The sequence below is a fragment of the Anabas testudineus genome, chromosome 13 (genome assembly GCF_900324465.2).
Source record: "Anabas testudineus chromosome 13, fAnaTes1.2, whole genome shotgun sequence".
Taxonomy (NCBI): Eukaryota; Metazoa; Chordata; class Actinopteri; order Anabantiformes; family Anabantidae; genus Anabas; species Anabas testudineus.
Genome location: NC_046622.1, coordinates 14,847,402 through 14,871,633, shown reverse-complemented (window position 1 = coordinate 14,871,633; position 24,232 = coordinate 14,847,402). Strand labels below are relative to the sequence as shown.

At 38.2% G+C, this 24,232-nt stretch overlaps 2 protein-coding genes across 8 annotated transcripts in view; one reads left to right on the top strand and one right to left on the bottom strand.

The window, feature by feature from the left end:
- Positions 1-6,103, bottom strand: part of LOC113169761 (cytoplasmic dynein 2 heavy chain 1) — a 95,286-nt gene extending 89,183 nt beyond the window's left edge. For 4 of the 5 annotated variants that reach the window (XM_026371453.1, XM_026371470.1, XM_026371462.1 and 1 more), the window contains exons 1-11: positions 5,022-5,204; positions 4,763-4,936; positions 4,485-4,623; positions 4,131-4,249; positions 3,607-3,751; positions 2,641-2,786; positions 2,401-2,487; positions 1,574-1,708; positions 1,342-1,455; positions 1,105-1,216; positions 173-297 (exon numbers count right to left, since the gene is read on the bottom strand). In XM_026371453.1, the coding sequence (XP_026227238.1) occupies positions 173-297; positions 1,105-1,216; positions 1,342-1,455; positions 1,574-1,708; positions 2,401-2,487; positions 2,641-2,786; positions 3,607-3,751; positions 4,131-4,249; positions 4,485-4,623; positions 4,763-4,936; positions 5,022-5,204 (1,479 nt within the window). Of the gene's footprint in view, positions 1-172; positions 298-1,104; positions 1,217-1,341; positions 1,456-1,573; positions 1,709-2,400; positions 2,488-2,640; positions 2,787-3,606; positions 3,752-4,130; positions 4,250-4,484; positions 4,624-4,762; positions 4,937-5,021; positions 5,212-5,970 lie in introns of those variants that run through there. The other variant, XM_026371444.1, reaches the window with a different exon arrangement.
- A 4,100-nt stretch (positions 6,104-10,203) lies between these two features.
- Positions 10,204-19,397, top strand: LOC113147748. 3 transcript variants are annotated; one of them, XM_026338969.1, is made up of 8 exons: positions 10,204-10,260; positions 12,445-12,473; positions 13,163-13,215; positions 14,285-14,593; positions 14,707-14,997; positions 17,692-17,823; positions 17,955-17,988; positions 18,091-19,397. In XM_026338969.1, the coding sequence occupies exons 1-8, from the start codon at positions 10,258-10,260 to the stop codon at positions 18,134-18,136; spliced, it is 897 nt and encodes a 298-aa protein (XP_026194754.1). In that variant the 5' UTR covers positions 10,204-10,257; the 3' UTR covers positions 18,137-19,397. The 3 variants fall into 3 exon arrangements, with proteins under 3 accessions (XP_026194754.1, XP_026194761.1, XP_026194747.1); XM_026338976.1 differs by lacking the exon at positions 10,204-10,260 and adding an exon at positions 10,267-11,167; XM_026338962.1 differs by lacking the exon at positions 10,204-10,260 and having other exon boundaries at positions 11,641-12,473.
- The last annotated feature ends 4,835 nt before the right edge of the window (positions 19,398-24,232 follow it).

The window sequence follows — 24,232 nt, the reverse complement described above, 5'->3', positions numbered from 1 at the left end:
TGTGTATTTGTAACATTAGTAAAATTCTACAGTCTAATTATCTGATGAAAAACAATTCTCATTCCCAATAACAAGCCACAAAGTACAGTACATGCTTTTTGGTGGCCAGCCACATATGATATACTGCATGTGTCCACATGAGTGCATAAGACAAACATACATGCTCAGTTACCTTATGTATGAGCTGTCGGACCCAGACAATTTTGTTAACCACCTCTGGGAGATTCCTGCCAATAAGTGGCCCAGACTCTTCTCCAGGGCCCCCATGGCAACGACTCTCAAAGTCAATCTTTAGGCCTGGGAAAATCAATAGAGCAGAGAGGGGTCAAAGACGATGAACAATAGTGTGTCAGACTTTTTCTATAGATCTCTGTTAGACAAAAACTTTTATTTCAGAATATGGCACGGTGGGATCTCTCAAACAAAATTAAGATAGCTGTGTATAAAAATAGAAAAAAAAAATATGTCTAAATATATGTGCATTATGCCTGTGGGTCAAATTATGCCATTTAGGCATTGTGTTTTAAATTCCGGTTTCCTCCACAAGCTTTGTATCAGCGCATGACAATGTTGAATTGTGAAATTACCACAACCAACTTCCTGGTACAACCTTTGTTCTTTTTTTTTTTTAGAACATTAGTATTTGCCTTTCCCTGTCACCTGATGAAGTGTGTTTTCCACTTATTTCTAACTTCAGGAGGAGTGGAAGAGTTACAAGCCGGCAAACCATTTAGGGGTTTTAAGCCTAAATAAAATGTAAGCTGTTAGCCAGTGTATTATTATAAAAGTGCCATGGTGCCATCACATGAGCGTGAGACCAGCGACTGAAAGATGTGACTGAAATGTTCTCTGTGCAGATACCACTAATGCATTTTCATATCAATCAAATCATCAAGTAAATACAGCAATTTTCAGAAATTACTCAACATTATTCAACAGTCTGGATGGAACTAAAACAAGTTACTTGTGAGGGGTAACTGAAATCAATCTATCTATCTATCTATCTATCGATCTATCTATCTATCTTTCCATATTCTGCTGCTGTGTCTAAAGACAAAAATATACTGTCGTATAAAACATAAGCGACGAAATTGCAGTATGTACCCTTGTTGTAATCCAGTAGTCTGGCCAGTAGCGTCTCTCTCTCTGATTGAAGTTCTTTGTTGATGGTGGGACGTTTGATTAACTCCTTGTGCTTTTGAAATACCTGCAACAGCTAGACAGACATGAACACACATAAACAGGAAAAAGAAGTCAAAATATGCCATAAATATGATATTCCATACACACCCATACAAAGTATTTTACAACTTGACCTGCTGAAACAGTGTGTTTTATTACCTGCTGTGGGTTGTCCTGCACATCAGCAATATAGCTCTTTAGTCTGCCAGCGACTTCCTGTTCTGATGGAGCCAATAGGCGCTCAAACTGAGTCACTGCTGCTCTCCAAAGAGGCTACAAAAACATACAGTAGACAGTCATAGACTAGGCCTAGAAAATATGTAGATGCAGTGACGCAAACAGGTAAAAGAGGTGTTTGTGTACACATGAACAAGTCTGTAAAACTAGTAACCTCAGTGTAAGGGTTATAGTGCAGAGGGTTGAGTCCAGAAAAAGGTTCAAATACACGATCTGCAGTCAGAGCCTGCTGCTTCCCTCCTGGCAGCAAACGCAGCAGTTTCTCATGAACCACACGCATAGTCACCACCTGGTAAACGGACAGTTCACTGTATTTACATGTCAGGTATGTATAGTATCTGATTATCAGGCTCACAGTTTATGATATGAATTGCAACTTCTTACATTTTCTACTGTAGCTTAATCTGTATATGGATAATGCAATACAAAAGATTTTAAAGATTCAAAACAACAGAGAAATTCCAACATGTGGCAATCAGACACACCTTCATGTAAAATCCTTTACTACCACACTTAACATACAACTGGCAAGGAGGATGTTTTTTTGACCCCTTCAAACCCATCAAGTTTAGTTATTTTTAGTTATGTTTATGTTATGTCAAAAGATAGGACAGGTGTAACCTACACTCAAACATCAATAAGGTATTTAACAAGGAGAATTATTAATTGAGCAATGTTACTATATATAAAAGAAACAAAGTGTGTCGCAAAAGACGTTTTCTGGTTTACTTTTTCTTCCTCATTTTGTTCTAAAAAGAAACGGAAATTAAGTGGAAATTTCTCTTAAATGTGAAATGCTGAAACAAGAAAAATGCAGAAACAAGGAAAAAGACAACTAAAAGGATACACACTGATGTATTTTTAGCACGTCACCATTGGAGCACAGCATAAAGTGTAAAATTAGAAATTTGCTGTTTTTTCTGTTTTATATATATATTTTCTTTTTTTTACTGTATATAAAATGCTTAAGCATGAACCAACCTCTTCCAGTCTCTTTGCAAGAGAATGAAGTGTTTGCGGGCAGTGCTTATTTCCCTTCCATGGGTGGGGGGCATGTCTCTTCCACACCTGAGAAAATGTAAATATAATTTCAGTGTTTATCAAATTCAAACTGACTGTTCTTTTGTGAGGCATATTAGCACTTTAATAGGAAAGGTGTTTTTTGTATTTTGATTTTGAACCAACCAAGATTTCTCCAGTCTGATCTCCTCTATACTGTACCTGTCCAGTCAGATGCTCACAAGATAGCACCCACTGCTCACAGATGTTAACACCCATTCTCAGGTTCTCTCTCATTGATACAAATGGCTCCTCAAAGATTTTAAGATCACTTAGCTTCCTCTGGACATACCTTCCCAGGGCACCACCTTGACCATGTATAAAGAAACAAACAACGACAAAAGAAAGGATAACAAAACTGCAGCGTACATCATATATAGAAAGGTTATGGATGCACACATTACTCTAGACTGCCGAATTACTTTTAGTTGGTGGAAATGCATTGTTTTTTGTGTTTGTTTTTTTTTTAGATTATAGTCAGTGTAGAATATCAGTCACACCAGGTCAACATTTAAGTATTTTCATGTACTGTATATTGGCATTTGAAAGTTTGTGAACCATAGAAAGGTTTCTCTATTTGTGCAAAAAACATAAATATTTAAGTCCTAAAACTAGATGGGCTACCAAGGCAAGCCAGGTTAACATATGAAAAATAAAAAAATAAATTAATTTATGCAGAAAATTATCCAATCTTAAATATGTGTGTGGGGCACAAGCAAGTGAACCTGACCACTCACCAGACATAACACTTCTCATTTAAGTAAAAAAATCTACTTTGGTTTCCTCCTTCCACAGAACATGTTTCTACTTTTCTTTTAGCTTATCCATATGGCTTTGAGCAAACTATAGACGGAGAGTAATGTTAGATTAGGCTTTCAGATTTTCTGGCTGGTTGCCTGATATGTTTAATTTGTTCTTGTGACATTAAAATTCAACTATGTTTTGGATCATATGTATGAAGAAACTGAAACTTCCAAAAGGTTCAAAGGCTGCTTCTGTAAATGCATACAATGCGAACAGGTTCTTAAGAAAACAAAAAGTCCAAAAAGACATGAACAGCCAGAGTAAGTGAAGACACAGTAACATAGCATAATAAAAACGTCCTGATTGATTGTCAGACAGTCCTACCGATGACATCCATGAGTCGAACCATGCGTGACTCTGGATAAGGTTCAAAATCAGTCTGCCTCCAAACATCATCCAGCGCGTCTCTGCTCTGTTCCACCAGATCCCCAACATCAACCATAGACAAGCCATCAAGACCACCATACTCCTAGTGGAAAAATAGGCAAAGAGATCATTTGGTGTTTCATATTTAATGTTTTCTCATTTCAATGTCACACATCAGATTCTCAAGAATTATTATTCAACTCTGTCACAGTAAATATGAACAGTATTTCAAAGAATATTAATACTTACAATTTTAAGGTTCTTAAACGATTCAAGATAAAACAATATGATAGCTGTCTTTCACCAATTTTTCTTTAGAATTATTGTTTTGGTAGAGTAACACATTAATTTCAATAATACTTGTACTGCAATTATCAAACACTATATATTCATACAGAAATGATACACAGTAAATCAACTTATTCTTTTTTTTTTTTACACATAAAACATCCTTATAAATAATAACTTGTCAGCATAGGTACCTTTTGTAAGGGTTTAAACTGCTCATTGAAATACGCCGCCCTTTCTCTCAGATTGTTCTTCTCTGCAGACTCAGACAGATCAGCCCAGTACAGGAACTCATCACTGGGAGTCAGGATGCCTGTGTGGAGTAGAAAATCAACATCTCTCCTATCCATCTATCTCTGGGCAGTAAAGATAAACCTTTCCACAAATAACAATTTAATTTCATGCAGACCAACAAAATATGTTACCAAGTGGTGCACATAATGTTTTATTCTCTCCAAATTAAAATGTTTGAAAAACTATGTATTACCTTTCTGTTTCTACTATTGTCCTGACCTGTGGAATTCCTGCAAAACTATATTTAAGCATACCAAGAACATCTTCCTCCATGCGGCCCTTCTTGGCCGAAGGTTGTGCTCCACATTGGCGGACTACTGATCCCAGCCCACGTTCCAGCTCATTTAGCAGGTCTGCCAGCTTAGGGTCAAATGCTGAACGCCAGTGCTCATCCTTAGGGGAGAAAAAAGCAGAGACTTGTTTTGAAAAATTATTTGGACAGCCAAAAATATTTATAAAATAATTAGAAGAAACTATTTAAAGCATCTGAATGGTGTTCACTAAGAAATTCTTCAACAAATAACAAGTTCACCTTTAGTAGTACAGGTGCAAAGACCTGTCTGACAGCCTGGTACAAGGTGTTGATGGGAGACTCCAGCATGGAAGACACCAGCAGGCTCTGGTGAAGGTTATCTTCAGTGATCACCGTTGGATGCAGTTTGAAGAACACCAATACCTTCTCTTTACTGTCCCCTGAAGCTTCAATCTGCCAGAAGAGAATCAAATGATGAAAATTCATTTAAACAATCTTTAGAACATCATAAAGACACCTTCATCATTTAACATTATACCTTGTTGGCCATGTGAAGGTCATTGTCGTGTCGGCTAATGGACAGAACAAATTCATTTCCATCGTCTAAGAAGTTATTCAACTCTGGGCTGTCAGTCAAAGACGGCAAAGGCTTTATCCCATGGAAGTTCCCAGTTGTAGTCAGGATAAACTTCTTGCGAGCATCTTCGGAACTGTGTGACATCTTTCAGCTGAAACAGTTTAATTGAGAAAACTTAATAAAAAAAAAAAAACTACAATGAACCTTACAACATGGTAGAGACATGGCAGTAATTATGTAAAAATATACTCAAATCTATCTATATAGATATATATCCCTACAATCTGTTTAAGATGTTGCAGCATCAAACAATCTGACTTGTTCATACTAACTACTGGATCTTATTATAGCTTCACTAATATCAGAGCTCGGACGTTGCATCAAATGCAGCATAACTTCACTTACCCCCACCTGGCGTCGTTCACTTTTTTAACCTGACATAATTTCTGCCGACCCCAAAGCAAAAGAGTAGACCAGCTTTAAAGTAAATCAGCTTTAGTCAAACTCAATCCCTGGCTCATTGTGTCTGTCCTAATACGACTACTTGACCAGTATTATCAGAGCCGATATCGCTACTAAACGATAACTTAGCCTAGCTACGATGGTAAATGAGCTAACGCTTAACAAACGTTAACGTTACCGCTACCGCTAACCGAACTAGGATGGGTTTAGCCTTTAGTCTTATTTGTTCACAGAGCTTCTCCTATTTCTGTGAGCAATACTGCAACAAGTTAGCAACGATATGGTGCACCATTCAAGGCATCTTTATCAGTGGCTATGGGAGAGAAGAAAAAGCATCAACTAGCAAGCTAAAGTTAGCTTACTGCCTCTGAAAATTCAAGTGAAGCCCTTTAGCTGCCCAGCTTGAGTTCAGTATGGTGACAAACTAAATGAAACTTTGGTTCCATACCGATTTGCCAACACAGTCAGATCTTGCTGTAACTTAATCCATATACAGAAGCTTTAGCTTTCAGTCGTTCGTGTCTGTGCATATTCTCCAAGATTACGCTTCGTGGTTACCACGTAGCAACTACGACCTCGTGTACCACGTGACACAGAGCAACAAGAGTCCTACGCAATTACTTACGCCATTACTTACGCCATTACTTACGCACAGACTGGAAGCTGTGAAAACTAAATTATTTTTTTTTATTTGATAAGAAAACGTAACTTCTAAATCTAAAATTAAATGTCAAAATTCATTGCTCTCTAATTTTCTAATCAGCATTATTCATCTGTAGACATGACTTTCAAAAACATAGGGAGCACAAACATATTTAAAATAAAAGGCACCTTTTTAACAGAAAGCTGAATAGATTAGATCTATATTGCTCACCTTTGTAATCAAAAATAGAAACCTCACAAAACTGTTAAGGTAAACATCACAGTGATGTTTGCATTGCGCAACATTGCACATCATTGCAAATTTCCTCATTACAGACCTGGTATCAGTATTCACAGGCAATCTTGAATGGTAAGTTAAAAACACAGAGATCAGTGTCAAGAAAAGGTATGTAAACCTTTTGCATTTCATGCATTTTCTGCATTAATTTGTCATAAAATATGATTCCCACTCCAAAAGGCAGATATTGTTTTTCTGAAGCCATTCTGTTGTGTGTTTTGGGTTAAAGAAGAAAGATAAAGATAAAGATAAAGATAAACTTTATTGTCATTGCAACATCGTACAACGAGATTAAGGTGCCAACCAGTCTGTGCCATATATATATAGAATGAAAGGAATAAAAAAACAAACAAAAAAACAGAATAAATAATCAGAGACAGTCAAAAGACAAAATAAGACACAAACAACCCTTCAAGTAATCAAAGAGGTCACATCACATTGTGCTCCAGACCAGCTCTCACTCCCACAAGTGAGCATACTGTCACTATGGTCCGTTCTTTATGGTGTTTAATGTAGTTATTGCTACTGGATAAAAGCTTTTCTTAAATCTGTCAGTCCTAGTTTTGATGGACCTGAACCTTCTCCCTGATGGCAACAGTTCAAAGAGAGAGTGTCCAGGGTGTGTAGTATCCCTGAGAATGGTTATTGTTCTGTAGCATCATCTTCAGCTGACGTACAGACATTCTCACATTATCCTGATTTTTTTTTTTTTTTTTTTTACACTTGAGAATTCATCTTCCCCCCAATCACTGCAAGTTGGCCAGGTCCTGATGCAGCAAAGCAGGCCCAAATCATGATGTTTCCTCCACCATACTTTACAGTTGGGAGGATGTTTTCATGATGATATGCAGTGACCTTTTTACACTAGATGTAGTGCTGTGTGTTCTTTCTATATAGTACAGTCTTAGTTTCATCAGTCCATAAAACATTTGCCAATGTTATTGCTGAGTATCAATGTGCTCTGTGGCAAACTGTCCTACTATAGACACCCTGCTAGTTAAATGTTTTACTTATTGTAGACTCATTAACACAGATGTTAGCCAGTTTCAATGATGCCTTCAGATCTTCAGAACAAACACACTTAAGATAACTACAAACTAATTATCTTAAGAAGACTTCAGATATGCCAACACCTGACTCCAAGTAGCTTTTTTTGAGATCATTATTCCAAAGGTTTTTGTGGTTTTCTCAATAAAAACATGTATGTATTGTATTTGTTCATACTCTTGACTTAGATGGAGATCAGATCACATTTTATTACACATTAATGCAGAAAACCATGAAATATTAGAAGGTTCACATACCTTTTCTGCCCCAGTAGGTATGATGGTGTTTATAGTTGACCAGTGTTACTAAACTACAACACTCTACACTCTATTTCCTATTCCTTGAATTTATCAGCCTGTGGGTCACTTCCTTACTATAGCTACATGCTATAGCTATAGCTGCAACAATCATCTGGTTACAAGCCCATTTTGGGAGCAACACACATGATAATGTAATGTCCTAGTCCTAAGATACATAATTATAAGGTGTGAGTTGTTAGGCAGTAGTCAACAGCAGTTCTTTAGCATCATATACTGTATGCCTCATATTTTAATTTTAGCATTGGTATTGTGCATGTGCTTTGGTTTAGGGAAGCATTTTCACATTTGCTTTTCAGTTTCAGAATCATTCACAATTATAAGAACTGATTTCGATATTAACTATTTTTGAACATGTGGTGATGATTTCATCATGATCTCAGAGTCAGTCATCCCAGGGGGAGTGGTTCGAGTCCCGATTCCTCCTGGCTACTTGCTGAGGTGTCCTCGGACAAGACACAGGAACCCCGTAGCAGCTGTCCAACCGCAATTTCTTTTTCTTATTATTATCCCACATATTGGTCAGTGTGCGTGTGTGTGAGAAATTATATTTTTCTTTTTTATCGTAAGGGGTGCCCAGGAATCCCACGAAATCCATTTTGTGGATCTTCCCTAAGTTATGTGGATGTTTCCCAGAAAAACAGTAGTTCATTATTTACACTCCTCCTGGGGGATTACTACTCTCAGCCACTGCTTTATGCTGACTACTAACCCCCCATAACATTTTTCCTGCTGTCCACCCAGCTGTCATAGATCCCTTCCAAAATGTAGATATGGGTGTTTACTGATGAAATATACTTTTTGGTTGTAGACACTTTTCCTTTACTTCAGTGGAAAGTGTTGTGAGGTCAATGAAAGTTAAAAAGAAGAACTTGTGAGCTGTGAACCAGAGTTCATAGACAACCTCTGTGAGTTGACAATGGATAAAATTCTTTTGCGTAGTGAGTCATGAAGACTATAACCTTTAAAATATAAACTTTCTGAATGTGATTGAGGGGAATGAAAGTGGGTAATGAAAATTGATCATTTACAGGTACAGTCATCAGACAGACAGCAAAGCAAATTGAAAAACAGAAGTGAAATGATGCTCTGTACAATGCAACAGAAGAACGAAGATCAAAACATGAATATGAAACGCTCTGTGGTTAGCAGCAAAGCTGTTTTGATCAAACCACATGTAGGAGTATACTGTAAGTCTCTGAGAAAATGGCTAAACACCTGCAACAAACCGTAAAAGACATCACTTTGTAACCAAAGCCACAGGTCACAAGCACCTATCTTACTCCAAACCACACACAAAATCACAACACACTGACCTCTACGGATAAACCATCATGTGAAGGATGAGATTGTTAAAATAAAAAAAACAACAACAGTGAGGAAAAATAAATTAGTTAAATGGCAGCAGTGGCCACTTTGGTGCCACTGTTTCGAAAGAGGTTAGTGTTACAGCTAAAAAGGTTAAATATATATTGACAAATTAAGACCCCAAAACAGACTAGATGGCAGGTTTACTACTGCCCTGTATCAGTGGATTGATTTTTCTCCTTTTACAGTAGAGAAATTACAAGAGTACACATGTTGTCAGACACATCTGAACTGAAAACCAAAAACTTCTCACAGTAAGGAAATACACTGGTTTCACATCTCAACTAACTATGCCCCATTTGCTGTTGTGAATTTATTGAAGGTGTCGTGTAGTGAGCAAACATCTTAAGATTACAGCTTTTTACAGCTAGACTGAAGCAAACTTTACCCGTAGTTTGGAAAATGAGCAAAGACTGTTTCCTTGCTTGTGGCTTATTTTACAACAACTTAAGTCGGGTCCATAGAAAAACTGCTTGGTGATTGTTGACTGGGTCATTCAACTATGGCCAATTCTGAACTTCAGTTTTTTCTTCCCCCGCAATTAGGAGTCAACACGATTGTTGCTGTCAAGGGAAATTATTGCAATAACTTCCAAAGAACACAGACCACATGGGTAGGCAAGTCTGAGTTGGTAAGCAAACGGGAAGTTTTTAAAGCTAACTGGTGTCTTGTGTGACGACACTATAAATGTGGCGAACGTTAAAATACATGCGCGCGCCCACACTGATACACACCCACACATGTACAATTCTAATAGTAACATAATGCTGTGTAAAACTTCAATTCAAAGTGCTCTACGGTAAGTTACAATGGTTGTACTGGTTAAATGGGAATACATTCAAAATCAGTTATACACATTATTGTATTGCATTATGTATAAAATAAAGCTTTTAACTAAAGCTCAGACTGACGTCAGCCTTTTAATCATGGGTGTTTAAAAAAAAAAAAAAAGATAAAAAAGACAAATGACTCATACTGTAGCTCCACCCATGAGCTTGTTAGCTTGAAGAGGAAGTCCATGCCTTCATACTTTCACAGCAGCAACAGTGGGTAAGACAGCGACATGGTAAGTTTGTTTTGCCTCCTATATTTCCATAAGCCTGATTAGAAAACATTATTTTTGTCACTTTGACAAGTAACTTGTAATGTAATTGTTCATGTAATTTCACCAAGGAAGATAGTTCTGTATTAACTATATGTTCTGTGTAGAAGAAATACTTGATTGACTATTGAACACAGAGAAAGGCGAACCTCTGGCATTTATTTGTGTCAATCCAAACCGGAAAAAGCCTGATTTTTAATTGTGCTACAGTTGTTTTTGAGTTCCTGGAACATGTCGTTTAGCAGAAGTCATGACAGTCAGGTTGTGTTGTTGTCTCAGTTTGAGTATTTTCACACTACATGATTATTTGCAGTCCTGTTTTCTGCATGAAGAATCACAGAACTCCCACAGCAAACAGATGCGAAACTCGCGTGAGACAAGCCTAACTAAGTGTGTGAGGAAGGTATTTGCTTTCGTACAAGAACATGCACATGGAGTGAAACAGTACAGGTCAATACAGATGTTATAAATTAGGTTACACCACGTGGGATTCCCCACACTACTACTTATTGTTCTCATTGTTTGAACAGCCTGTTAAGTTTAGTTACTTATAGGGGATGCATGCAGTTTCTTAAATTCACCTCTCACCCCTATATAAAGTGACAAAAAGTAGGACTATCTTTTGATATAATGCAGTATGATACATCAAAATGTAGCTGCAACACTGACACCTCCTAACACCTGTCACCTGTCTCAACAAAGTACATTAACACATAGTTTTTACAAAAGTGGCACTTAATGCACAGTTGTAATATTATTAGATTGGATAATTAATATTCATAGGTCTAACAGGCAGATGAGCAAAGTGACAGCAGTGACAAAAATAAATAAGTTACTGTTTTGATTGCTCAGTTACTGTAAAAGGCGTGATGTAAGTTGTTTTTATTATTATATCTATCTCATGATGATGATCAATAATTCCACTTTATTAAAATCACTTACTTAATCTACTTGGTATCACTTTTCCTGAAACTAAAACATGTACAAGAGTTTAGGTAATTACTTTGCCTTTGGGAATTCCCTCTGTTGTAGTTTCGGTTTAGGACACAAGTGGTAAGGCCATTCATCACGACACGTGCTCTATAAAAAGGTGTTTTCCCTGACGTCCTCGCTTCTTCTCCAGTGATTTCTTTTAACTTAAATTCAGTTAACTGGTGTTTTCAGTGCAAAGATTTAGTACAAAGAACTTTTCTCCATGGTCTAAAATCAGTCTATGTAATTTCTACAGTTAATTTGAGTGTATGATTGGGGGTGGTGGTGGGTGTGTGTGTGGGGGTGTGGGTGTGGGTGTGTGTGTGTGTGGGGGGGGGGGGGGTGGATGGGCTGGGGTTATCCAAGGAGTCAAAATGTGTCATACATTTTAAATGTTGTTTGTAATTGTCCTGTAATGCCAATGTCTATCCCAACTGAAACAATTCAGATATTGTTTTTGACCTGGGAATTTCCTGAAGTTCTAGGTCACTCAGCAGACCTTTTAGATACTTTTTAAATTAAATTATCTAATTAAAAAGTAAGAAATTGTTTTTATAAATATATATTATCTGAATCTATACATTATCTGAGACTTTTAGAACTTGCGTTCTATGACACCACATAAAAACGATTTAAAACTTGAAGTCCTGTCTCAAGTCTGAAGTTATTCCCCATGCAGGAACAGGAATACACCCCCCTACACAACAGAAACAACCAGTCTCTCATACTACTCACTGGGACTTTCCTAGAGTTTGCTATCTGTTAAAAACACTTTTGGGTGTGTTCTTCCAGGATGAGAGAACTTATTTCCCACACAAGTCTCACTGTGGATAGTCAATATATTTCAGATAGGATCATTTTTTATTTGTGTATAAATCCATGGGTTCTACTACGTAATGAAAAAAAGAACAATCACCAAATCAGCTGCTCATTTGCTAAAAAAATGCTAAAAATCACCCAAAATCAAATCTGATGCACAGACAAATGATACAAATGAAACATGTCTCTGCACCACAGGGCATTGTCTCTGCATCACAGGACACTATTGTTTGCTGCATGAGTGCTCTACCATGAACGTGCCACTCCAGTGGATTTCTGTCTGATTAATGCTATTGTTCACTGATTTAATTAATAATAAATTGCATGAAAATACACATTTGTTTTTTCTTTGAACAGGCATCCAATTGCAACCTGAAGTATTTTCAGTGAGTACCGCTCCTTTTCTTATCATTCTTTTGAAATGTTGGCAGTATACATTACAATGATATGAACTGCTTGTTAAGTATTTGCAAATTGTCTGCACCCTCTTAGTAGCTCTAAAGAAATATGTTAGTAAAGGAACCAGCTTGACCTTGGATGGAGTAATACTGATATAATCCTGTTATTGACATTAGTAGTAGTAGTAGAGATGAAAATCACTGAACATGCAGCCAGATTATTACTATTACCATTATCGACACTGAGAACATCCTCCAAACATCAATCTGTACATTAGCTATACTCTTAAGTCTTTTTTCCAGAGTGAGACTAGGGGTACACTGAACAGCTCATCAATCTATTACTCATGGTCTCACAGACACACACCATAAGAATCACTGTTTTTAACTCTGGAAGTTGTTAGCTGTTTTCTCTAAGTTGGATTCTCCTTGTGGAGGAACTATTGACATGATATGCACCATATGTATCCAGACAGAAATGTGTTTACATGACATGACAGGGAAAGAAGTAAGTCTAGTCAGGTCTTAGTCATTATGAGCTCATTTGGCTCCAGAGTGAGCTCAACTATTTCTCAAGTAGGCTATATCTTGGAACAGAACCATAAGGACATATTTGTGGTTTAGTCTGTGCCATGTAAACAGTCATTGTAGTGATGTTATGCTCCTGTCTTCCCAAGGCTCTGGCTGCTGGTTCTGGTTTCGACTGGAATGGGGACCTTTTCTAGCTCAGGTGAGCAGTTCTGTCTCGTCGGTTCATCAATAACATACTTACAAAAACAATTGTTTATCTAAGGAGATTATAGGAACACAGACTAGTGTCATCACTAAACTTGCTCTGAACATGAAAATATCAGTGCCAACTACTGACTGTCACAGTAACCAGTAAGACAAGGCAACCGCTTTCCTGGAAACTGAGCCAGACAGACTGTTTCCCTGGCATACAGACTTTGTGCTGAGCTAATTGTAGAGTTTGTTTGTAAGTGGTATCCATCTTCTAACCCTCAGCAAGAAGTCAGCTAAGTGTATTACCTGGACCTTTTCTAATAATTCCTCAATAAGTTTACTATCACATCCCCATTGTCTTCACCTACCCCATTTCTGTTATCAGTAGGATAGATGTGATGCATGAAAATAAGTCAATTGCTCATCGTCAAACTTCAGGCAAAAGTTGGTAACTCTCTGGTAAAGACACTGATTATCTAGAAAGCTCAAGACATAGACCTTTTTCTCAAGTGTTGGAGAAAAATTTAAAACAACTGTAAAACACCTTAAGCTTACCGTAACATCCCGTTTAAATTGTGACCTTTAGATTAGGCCAGACATGACATGAAAGGGACACTACTAGTTGTGCATTTTACACAAAAGTAAAGGGCAGCTTGGCTAAAAGGGAACTGAAATTAGTCTAATGCGTCACAAAGCGGGACTCTCACCAAAACACTAAACCCTTGACCTTCGCATTCACTCACTTTATAAAGTAAGAACTGTAATCATACTTTGCTTCAAGATAGTAAACCATTTTGATTTAACAGTCTGACATGCAGCATCAATCAACAATCAGCGTTCTTGCTTGACTCAGTAATAAAGCAACCAAATGTTGTCCCAACTTTTTGTCGTTTTAATTACACTGCAAAGATGGTTAGTTTTTCTCTACACACTCCCATTCAGTTACCTAAATGTTGTCTATTTCATGAAAATGCTGCCAAATCAAACATTCAGATTGTGTTCCACTTTCCTTCTGTTTTATGAAAGACTTCTCAGGATGCTCTAACCCACAACCTTTGCTTACATTTCTTTTCTAGAAAGTGCTGCTCCCATTCAAATCCATGGGGAGATTGGTGGAAATGTGACTTTTCCTTGCTCTGTTGACAATCAAAGGACAGTTCGTTTATTCTACTTTCAAAGGGGCAGCACATTTGTGAATGGCTACCATGCATTCAAAGATATGCCACACGATACCAAACCATGGGAAAACACAGAAGTGAACCGCAGTGAGAACATGGTGCACATGTACAGACTGAACACCTCACACAGTGGGGACTATCAGTGCCATATCCAGTACAGTGACACTAAAAATACTGTTACAATTGACATACGCCTAAGTGTCACAGGTATGAGTATGTTAAATAATATTTTAACTATTTGATTGTCTAAACTGTTAAACAAAACATCATCCTGTAAGAGTCTAACTTCATCTCTCTCTTCATGTCTCTCCTTCTTCTAGCCAACTACAGCAAACCTACAGTTATCACGTCCTGTGAAGACGGTGGCTTGAGTTGCCTGGTGACATGTGCCTCACATGGCGGGTACCCACAGACCAAGATGAAGTTTGATGTAAACGTGAACAGGAATTCAAGCAGTCGGATGTGGAGGGTTTTGAACAACAGTGAAGTGCCTGATCCAGCCAACAAGATGTTCAATAGCTCCAGCACAGCACAGTTCAACTGCTCCAATGGAGAACTGAAGTTTCTTAGCTGCTCTGTGGGAGAAATCATCTCAGACACATTCTCAGTCTGTGAGTAGTGAACTCAAAAAACACCACTCCTAATGCTATCTTTTCCAGAATGTGCTTTACGTTTTCAACAGCTGGGCAAGTTTTGGGAAGTGTGAAAGGCAATGGAAACCCCTTGGCATAGATCCGCTTTGGTGACTATTTTTAAAGGAATAAGAGAGGGAAATTTTGCATCCTTTTACACATTGTCCCTATTCTTTACATCTTGAATGTTGGCTTTTCTTGTAAAGAGTTTGTTTGTGTATTTCTAAAAAGAGACTTAGAGGTCATACAAATGACTAATACTTGCACATGCTCTGTGAGGATGTTGCTAATGGCAGAATGGTAACAACAAATACCAAAATCCTGATTTTAAGTAGGTGTAGTCAGTTCAGTCAAATTCCCCAGTCTTCCAGGAAAGAAAAAAACCTTTTTCAAAAGCTTGTTGATGTCTGGGACAATGTTAAGAACTTAAGATCTGAAACAGAGTTTTCTCAGCTGTACATTTAGCCTCATCTCTTTAAATAAGGATAGTAGCAATTAAAATATTAATCTAATATCACTGCACATTTACTCAAATACTATTACTCAAAACTTGTACAATACTGGGGTATTTCCATTATATGTTATTGTCACTTGTATTTGCATAGAAACATACTTTTACTTTGCCATATTTATTTTACAGCTTTAGTCACTGGTTACTTTTTTGCAACTGTCAGGACATGAACTGGTTAAAATGAGTTCCACCCATTCCAGTGATGTTTGTTGTATACCAAGATGCTAAAATAACTAAATAATTAATATGCATTTTCTCTGCACAATATTTGCCTTTGAAAGTTCATTTAAAAATCTTTACTAGACTTGCACATTTACATAGGCAAGAAAAAGTATGTGAACCTTCTGGAAATGTATGTTTTTTTTGCATTCATTTGGCATAAAATGACCTCAAAAAAGCTAATTGGAGCTACAGCAGGACACCTCGAAGGAAGCTGCTGCTTACTAAAAAAGAACATTGCTGCACACCCGAAGTTTGCCAAATTGACACTGCACAGCAGTATTGGCAAAATGTTTTGTGGACAGACAAAACTAAGAGTAATTATGCACTGTCGCACAGTCGTCTAATTCAGACGCAGCTAAATGTCTGGTGTAATTTTGAGAACAATAACGGCCAATCTCCCTCATGCTGATTAGCTCGCCTCTCGTGCTGGGAATCGGTGCCTTGTGCTTCAGCTGGACTTGAACATATGTAGTTGACTTTCATAACTAGTTTAAGCTGATTAAAAATCCTCTGCATGCCACATGGAACAGTTGCTTATTTTTTTCAACAATTTGAAAAGAATAAGAAACACTACATTTGGCATAAGAAAAGTCACTGCACATCATTATTAAAACTTCATACCAACGGCAGTAAGGTGGAGGAAACATCATGATTAGGGCCTGCTTTGCTTTGCTGCATAAGAACCTGGCCAGCTTACATGGATTAGGGGGAAAGATGAATTCCCAAGTGTAATCAAAACGTTCTTCAGGATAATGTGAGAATGTCTGTATATCAGCTGAAACTCTGTACAAGTTGGGTGATGCTGCGGGACAATGATCCAAAACACCAGACCAAGGCTACAACAGAATGGCCTCAGAAAAACTAAATTCACCTTTTGAGTGACCAAGTCAGATCCTAGACCTCAAACCAATAGAGATGCTATGGAACAACTTAAAGACGGCCACACATGAGACATCTAAAGAATATGACAGAGCTAAAGCAGTTTTGTCTGGAAGAATGACCTAAAATTCCTCTGATCCACAACTACAGAACTGATTTTTATGGTTGTTCTCAATACAGATATAAAGGATCTGAATTTTTTTGTGTTATTATTATTATTTGTTAATACACTTGACTTAGATGAGATCAGATCACATTTCATGACAAATTAATGTAGAAAACCATGAAATGCCAAAGGCTTCACATAATTTTGCTTGCTACTGTATGTTGCAATCTAATTTTAGCGCATGTGCTTCTGCTAAATAAACCACAGAAACATGTATTTTCTCAGAAAGTCTAAATGGACCTCTTTTTATAATCTCTCAGTACTGAAAGATTGTTTGAGTTACAGGAGCTGGTGGAAGACACATAACTAAGCTGGTGAACATGATAAACATAATACAAAACCAAATTCATGATGCAGACTTATGTTTATCATGTTCACTGTGTTGGTTATGCTTTTTAAGCTTGCTATCAATTACAAATTATCTCTAATTGTATCTGGTTTTAAACCAAAATAATAGACAGCTTAAGATATTGACCTAATGATGACCCTAATGAGAAAAAAGATATTCAGCATCTGGCCTCCCCAAAAATCTGTATGAAAATGTGGCTGATGTTACAGTGGATTAGCTTCTTCGTATTTTAGCCAAAAAACTTCAAACTAAATTCATATCACACATATTTTGCTAGATACAGAAAATCTCACAATGATGAACTACTGGTGCTTCAGGTTATAGCCTCATTATAGCTGGGTGGAAAGGATCTTAGAGGCATACAAACACAATCTGTGTGAAGAGTTTTTAAATTTAAACGTCTTAAACCTGAGCCAACACTAGGATCTACTTTTGCAGTAACCATGGATATTGAAGTAGAGTTTTTGTTGATTTCACTTACTTTAATAATAATAAACAAACTTATCCGGATTGTAACTGTGATCTACATTTTTTTCTCATGTGTAGGTAATCACGTGCACAACACTGTTACGCCATACAGTCCGTATGTGATAGTAGCAGTAGTTGTTTGTCTCATGGTGGGTGTCCTCATTGTTATGGGGGTATGGCTGCGTCATAAATACAAGAAAAGACAGACAGGTAAGAAAAGAAGTTGCATATATCACAAAGTATCTTTTGCATAGATGTTTGTAAGAATATAAAGAGTTCAGTATGAATGACTCTATAGAAATGTGTATTATATTCAAATCAGTCTTTTTGTTGGTTTCCAGGTGCAGTAGAGGGAAGAGTAAACACATGCACAGAGTAAGTCAATGTATACTATACACAGTTAACTTAAATACATGTAAACTGAAGAGCTCAGCAAATTAAAACCTTTCCCCTTTTTTCCTTTACGTTTTTCTCCAGGGAGGTAACGTTTCTTAATGAACTTACAAGAAAAGAAACATCTTGAGTGCTAAAGAGGAACATTAGACTTGTTTTTTTTTATTGAACTGGAACCAAAGCTCTACGCCAGTTGAAGTTATGCTACAACTATGACAGTCTGGCTACATATAAGGCATGAAGAGCCAGGGTCCACGGATGTCAGTGATTCACCAGACACTGATACACATAGATGGTGTCAACATTTCAGTCACACTTGTGACTTTTACGTGTTCGAGGAAGTATTCATCATTAGAGTCGTTTTACTGGTGAAGTACAGCGCGTCATCCGAGAGTAAGTTACTTCCTAAAAAAAGGACTTTTCTAATGGTTTTGGTGACGTTGCGAACTGGAAAACACCAAAGAGGAAACACCTCTCAGCAACGTGAGCAGTAAAAGCAAAATCAAAAACTGTGTTTTAAGTTGGATGGAACGTAATGTCTCATTTCATTGTTACACTGACCTCTGTGGGCAGAACTGACACAATTGTCACTTTGTACTGTGTGGCATTTTTTTAAATACAGTGCATTGTTGCACTTCTCAGTTGACCTGCACATTTTCTTAGGGTAGCCAGTTTTTATTTGTTTTAGTGTGTTCAGATTTATATTGATGTAAATGTATTGTTTATTTAATTGACATAATATAAAGGCTATGTTAGTCCTGATCAGTGAGTAGTCATTTATTTTTGCTGTGAATAAATGTACTTAAGTTCCCTAATTTGTGTCCAGGGTTTTACTCTTTGGTTATAAATAATGTGTAGCAGGGAAAGATAGCAAATATGAATGTCAGAAAACTGCACATGAATTTGTTCTCTGCACTTTGCTGTTTCAGCAAACGTTTCTGTACACGCGTGCAGTAGGTTGCAGTTTTCCATAACTTTGCTATAATGTGCAATATTGAATGCAAAAGATGAAAAGAATTATATTTGAATTACCGTTTATAACCCTTGTGATTTTTTCTTTTTCCCAACTCTGTGTTTTTCTCAGGTGATTGTTCTCATATGATAAAACTTTATTATTCTTTATTACGTTATTCTTTTTGTATTCTATTTTTCTATGTATTTATTTCTTTTTCATTTGCTTTGTTCACATCATCTTTATGGATAAAGAGGCTGCTGGTACTTCTCCTTCCTCCTTGCATAACAGTCTCAAAATGCTGCTTTCATTTCCCAAAATTGAAAACTGTCTTGGCTGATTCCTGTTGTACTTGTGTCTTTTGACAGTCCTGTCTGTACCTCATTTGTCTTTGCCACTAAAATGTGAAAAATCGATTAAACGTGTAATTTATTTTTTATTGTGTTGTGGGAACAATTATACTTACTTTGGCACTTAACTTGAATTGAGGTATTCAGCATTAGGGGAAAAAAGCTATTACTGTAATGTAAAATAATATAAAGTCCAATGTTTCTGTCAGCTGCAATGCACATGAAAGCCACTAGATGTAGTACTTGCACCTACATGTGAAACTGAAATCTTCTGGTGTCATGATTGATTGCCTTAGCTGATGACTGAGTACTGCTGCATTAACGTCTGAGTATTATTTTGAACTAGCACATCCACGAGTCTGATGACATTTATCGCAATATAGCCCTGCAATGTCAAATTCCTCGTGTCTGGAGGATGAAATAACGTTTGTGCTTTCAGTATGATGCATAATGTGAAAACTATGCTTATAAAGGGGCCACATGATGTCTCACTGACTTGGTCCCCTGCTCAGAGAATTAGCACGGGTATGTTGAAGTAAAAGAAGAGGAATAAGAGCAGGGAAGATCAGAAGATTAGATTGAAGAGAGATTTTGTCAAACTGGAGGCGAGTGTGTAAGTGTAAGGCTGTTTGCTATCAGAAACCTTTTGAGATTGTAGGATTCTGTCAACATTATAGTTCACCATCATATTAAACTGACTTTGTGTAAATACACTACATCTTCCACTTTGTCGTTCTCTTCTTTTTATTTCTCTAGTCGCATGTCTCTGTCCTTTTTCCGATGTTGATTTTTCCAAAACACACCTCCATCCCTCTGTCTCACTCGCTATCTCTCGATCCCATGAGTCAGCGTGGCAGGCTGTCAGTCTACCTCTGCTGCCCTGTGCTTACACTGGGCAGCAGAGCAGCACTGAGGAGGCTGCACTTCAGGAATGCAACCCAAAGGTCCCTGCCCTCTGCCTCCCTTCTCCCCACCTCTATCCTCCCCATCTTATTCTTTCCCTCCTTCATTCTTTTATTCCCTCATTGCACTGACTCACCACTTCCCTTTCTCCTCACTTTCCTTCTGTTCCTACTTCTACCATTTCCCTTCTCTTTCTCCCCTCCATGTAATTATCCTCCCATCTGCTTCATCAACCCCCCACCCTCCACCAAGCTCCCTTCTCTCCTTCTGCCACCTTTCTCTCCTCCGTCCTTTAGCCACCCTTTCTCCTTTCTCTCCTGTGGACCTCCACTCCCCTTCTCCATTGCCTTTTCTATTCCCTCTTTAAAATTCAGAGCGCATTGTCCAAGCTCACTCACACCCCCCATTCCCCTGTCATCATCCCCTCACCTCCCACTCCTCCCCCTCTCTCTGTCCTTCCTCCCCTCATTCCTCTGCTGTCTAACCCAAACAAACCAGGGAGGACTTTCCTCTGTGGTGGCTGTAGGAGAAACACAGCACATGTCAGACTTGGTTTAAACATAAACATCAGTCAATTTGAGTTACTGGAAAAGGATATGAGGCGCTTAGTTTAACATGAGATAGAGCTACTATTAGGAAATTTGAACGCTAAAATTTACCACTGGAATAAACAAAAAGTAGACTTAAATGAGTGTATATGGACAAAGTGTAATGTGAGATTAAAATTTACTGAAAATTAACGCTGAACTTGGACTTACTATTTGTTTCCAAACAGAATTGTGCATCTGAGAGCTGAAATCAGTCACAATAAGAGTCAATGCAAAAAAAAAAAAAAACAAGTGTATTGATAGTCATGATAATAATGAACAATCTAATGAACAATCCAGTGACGCAGTGTGTAACCTCCTGAACCCTTTTCCAGTCCTGTAACAATTTCTCTGCAAGCGGTGTGTGACCTCTGCCACACTGTTCCGTGTGGCGTGCAGAGGATTTATAATCAGCTTAAACTAGTTATGAAAGTCAACTAGATATGTTCAAGTGCAGCCGGAGCACAAGGCACCGATTCCCAGCAGGAGAGGGGAGCTGATCAGCATGAGGGAGATTGGGTCGTATTGTTCTCAGAATGACACCAGACATTTAGCTGCGTCTGAATTAGACAAGTGTGCGACTGTGCGTGTCTTTATGAAGTGTAACCATGCAAACAATTTGGAATAAAGGTTTCATTTCATTTAAAAAATCCTGGAAACTCATTGCATTTTTTATTTTAAGGATTAATAATGTGCTGACAGTATAAATATCAGATACTTGCTTCATATTCAGAAAACCGATCCCACCGGGCAATAACAATTGAGAACACATGGTCAAAAGAAGACCACAGAAATAGAGTCTCGTTTATATTTTTAGCCTGCATAAGACACGAACTGAGTCATTTTGTGTGTTTTTCAGCTGATTAGAAAAGTCAGAATATCAGTATCTTGGATTTAGGTGGTTTTCCACTTTGATTCTTGTTGTTGTGTGGCTCTTTTGTGCAGATTTGAGGAGTTTAGATGTCTTTTGTTGATGGTGCTGTCTGGAGAGAAAGAACGAGGCTGATGGAGCACAGACAATAAGGGGCCGTGCAGGTCAGGAGGTTCAACACTGGGGCTTCAGCTGAGTGATCGTGTTGTTGCTGTCACTGCAGAAACCTTCTCCCTGACCCCCGGAGACAGGAGAGGTGACCTGGAAACATTTATCACCTGTGTGCTGCCCGATCCATGACTTGAGGCCTGAGATGGGAAAAGAACACAAATAAACCAGAGGTGAGAGGGGAGAGGAGAAAGAAAGGTAGGGATGGGTGAGGTTGTACTGAATTAAATAATTTAAACTGTTTATGAGAGTTCTTTCTGTGTTTCTAGAAGACAAATCAATTTCTGCGCTGTATATTTGAAAGTTACTGCACTTTAAAAACTTGCTGCTGGCTGTGAGAATCCTTTAGTGACAATATTTCTTTTGGTCTGAAAATGAAAACACTTCTGATATGTGTGTGGTCCTGGTTGATAGAAAAAGAGATAGATACAGTAAGGAAGAGATGCTTTTTAGCTTAGAGCCCAATAAAATTATTAATGCATTTTTGTAATGGTGATACACCAAAGGAGTTTTTGACCAAGGCCTTTTCGACTAGGGTGTGAATCAACACCTTAAGTTATGTGCGTGTGTGTAGGTGTGTGTGTTTGCGTGCACGCGCATGTGTGAAATCTGAGACATTCACTAGAGCAGACATCTCATCTGAATATTTATAGATCTGCTTAAGATGTCTGGAGAATCTGTTCAGGAAATGGTACTGCAGACATTGCTCCGCTGCCTGAAACACTCAGACAGGTGATGGTGCTGAAGCCAACTGTCCGATGAGCGGGTCTGTATGAAGGGAGCCAACTCAGGAACAGAGATCAGCATGAGGAATTGGTGGGTAAGATGCCCAGTTGGCTGCAGACGGTTTGCAGCCTCATGTTTCTGCAGAGGCTAACATCAAAGCCCATGTTAGTGTGTGTAACGTATGTTGTCGAAGACTGAGACATCACACTGATGTTTGCTACTTGCTAAATTCACTTTTTCCTACTTGCTTCTCCGCGGTATTTTTCCACTGTGTGATAACCGAGGATGGATATTTACATTTTACAGCCTACTACTGTGAAGATTCCACAGCTGTGACCTTATTTGGCCACCGTGTTGTTTTCTAGCGCACTGTAGACAACTGCACCGCCATAAATTGCACAGTCTTGGCTCGTGTTGCTCCTCGTGTCATCTGCATGAATAAGAGCACCCTGGTAGATTAACAACAGCGTATGGTTTATTAGAGAAGAGACAGTAAAAATGGAAGGGTTTAATTACTCCAGTGCACAATAATGGGCCATACTTCACTAACAACTGGCCGAGCTTGAATGTTTGTTTTATTCTTCTCATATATCAGAGTCAAGTCAAGGTAATTGTGTGTGTTTGTGTGTGTGTGTCTTAATACATCTGGCAATGGCTGTTGCGACAGATATGTGACATTCCTTCTGTATTTATTCTGCAAACAAATCTATATGGGAAGAGACAAGTGTTGAGAAGAGAACGCTGAAAAATGGTTCGGGATGTTGTTGTTTGTGTTTGGACAGAAGCACTGGAGATGAAGGGGATACAATTAGCAACTGAAACTGAGAAAAGATGTGAAGAAGAATTGCTGACATGCTGTGCAAGCTGGGGATACTTGACACCAACAGGTCCCTACAGCTAGCTCCTCTTAAATTTATCTCTACACACCAGACATAAGGGATTTGGGGAGGGACAGGGTGTACAGGCGCTAATGTGGAATGAGACAGAGGCGGTTTGTGTGGACTAATGTTTTTTAGTATGTTTTCCTTCTTATTAGTCGTACTGTATGTTTGGGGGATTGACTGTATAAATACAGGAGTATTTGCATGTGTGTGAGAGACACCTGAGACAGTTAGAAGGTCATTCCTGGAGTCTGATCACATAGCTTTGATCATTTTCTCGTCGCCTCAGAAATAGACCAGAGAGGGACAGGATTGGCACAAACTCTCCCTCCATGTGTGTGTGCGTGTGTGTGTGTGAGAGTGACTAAAAGAGAGGCCGAGGGAGAGCACGGGTCCAACAGACTACAGCCTAGACTGACAGGGAATCCGTGCTTGTTTGTAGTGCCTGTGTCTGCATGACTGCACTAACGCATTTGCACATGTACCTTTGTTTGCCGCCGCTTGCATTTGCTGCGTGAATGTGTCCATGCACATGTATGCAAATGCCTAGAGGGGATAGTGTGTGTGTGTGATCACTCATGCGAATGTTAAGAGGTGTGATTGTGGTTTAAATTCTTAACTTGTCAAAACCAGAAAAAAAAAACAAACAAAAAAAAAAACATCAAGCCGGAGTCTCAGATCAGATTCTGAGAGCTGCCCTGCTGGAGAAAACACTATAGCAGAGAGAGGCAGTCTGAGGGATGCTCAGAGGTGTATACTTATACTTAAAATATGATCTACTACAGCAT

Bases quoted from the DNA above. Each gene is read 5' to 3' on its own strand.
- LOC113147748 (XM_026338962.1), top strand. From the start codon at position 12,412: ATGAAAATACACATTTGTTTTTTCTTTGAACAGGCATCCAATTGCAAC. The intron at 12,474-13,162 runs GTGAGTACCGCT...TGTCTTCCCAAG, and splicing joins TGCAACCTGAAGTATTTTCA to GCTCTGGCTGCTGGTTCTGG. The intron at 14,998-17,691 runs GTGAGTAGTGAA...TCTCATGTGTAG, and splicing joins CTCAGACACATTCTCAGTCT to GTAATCACGTGCACAACACT.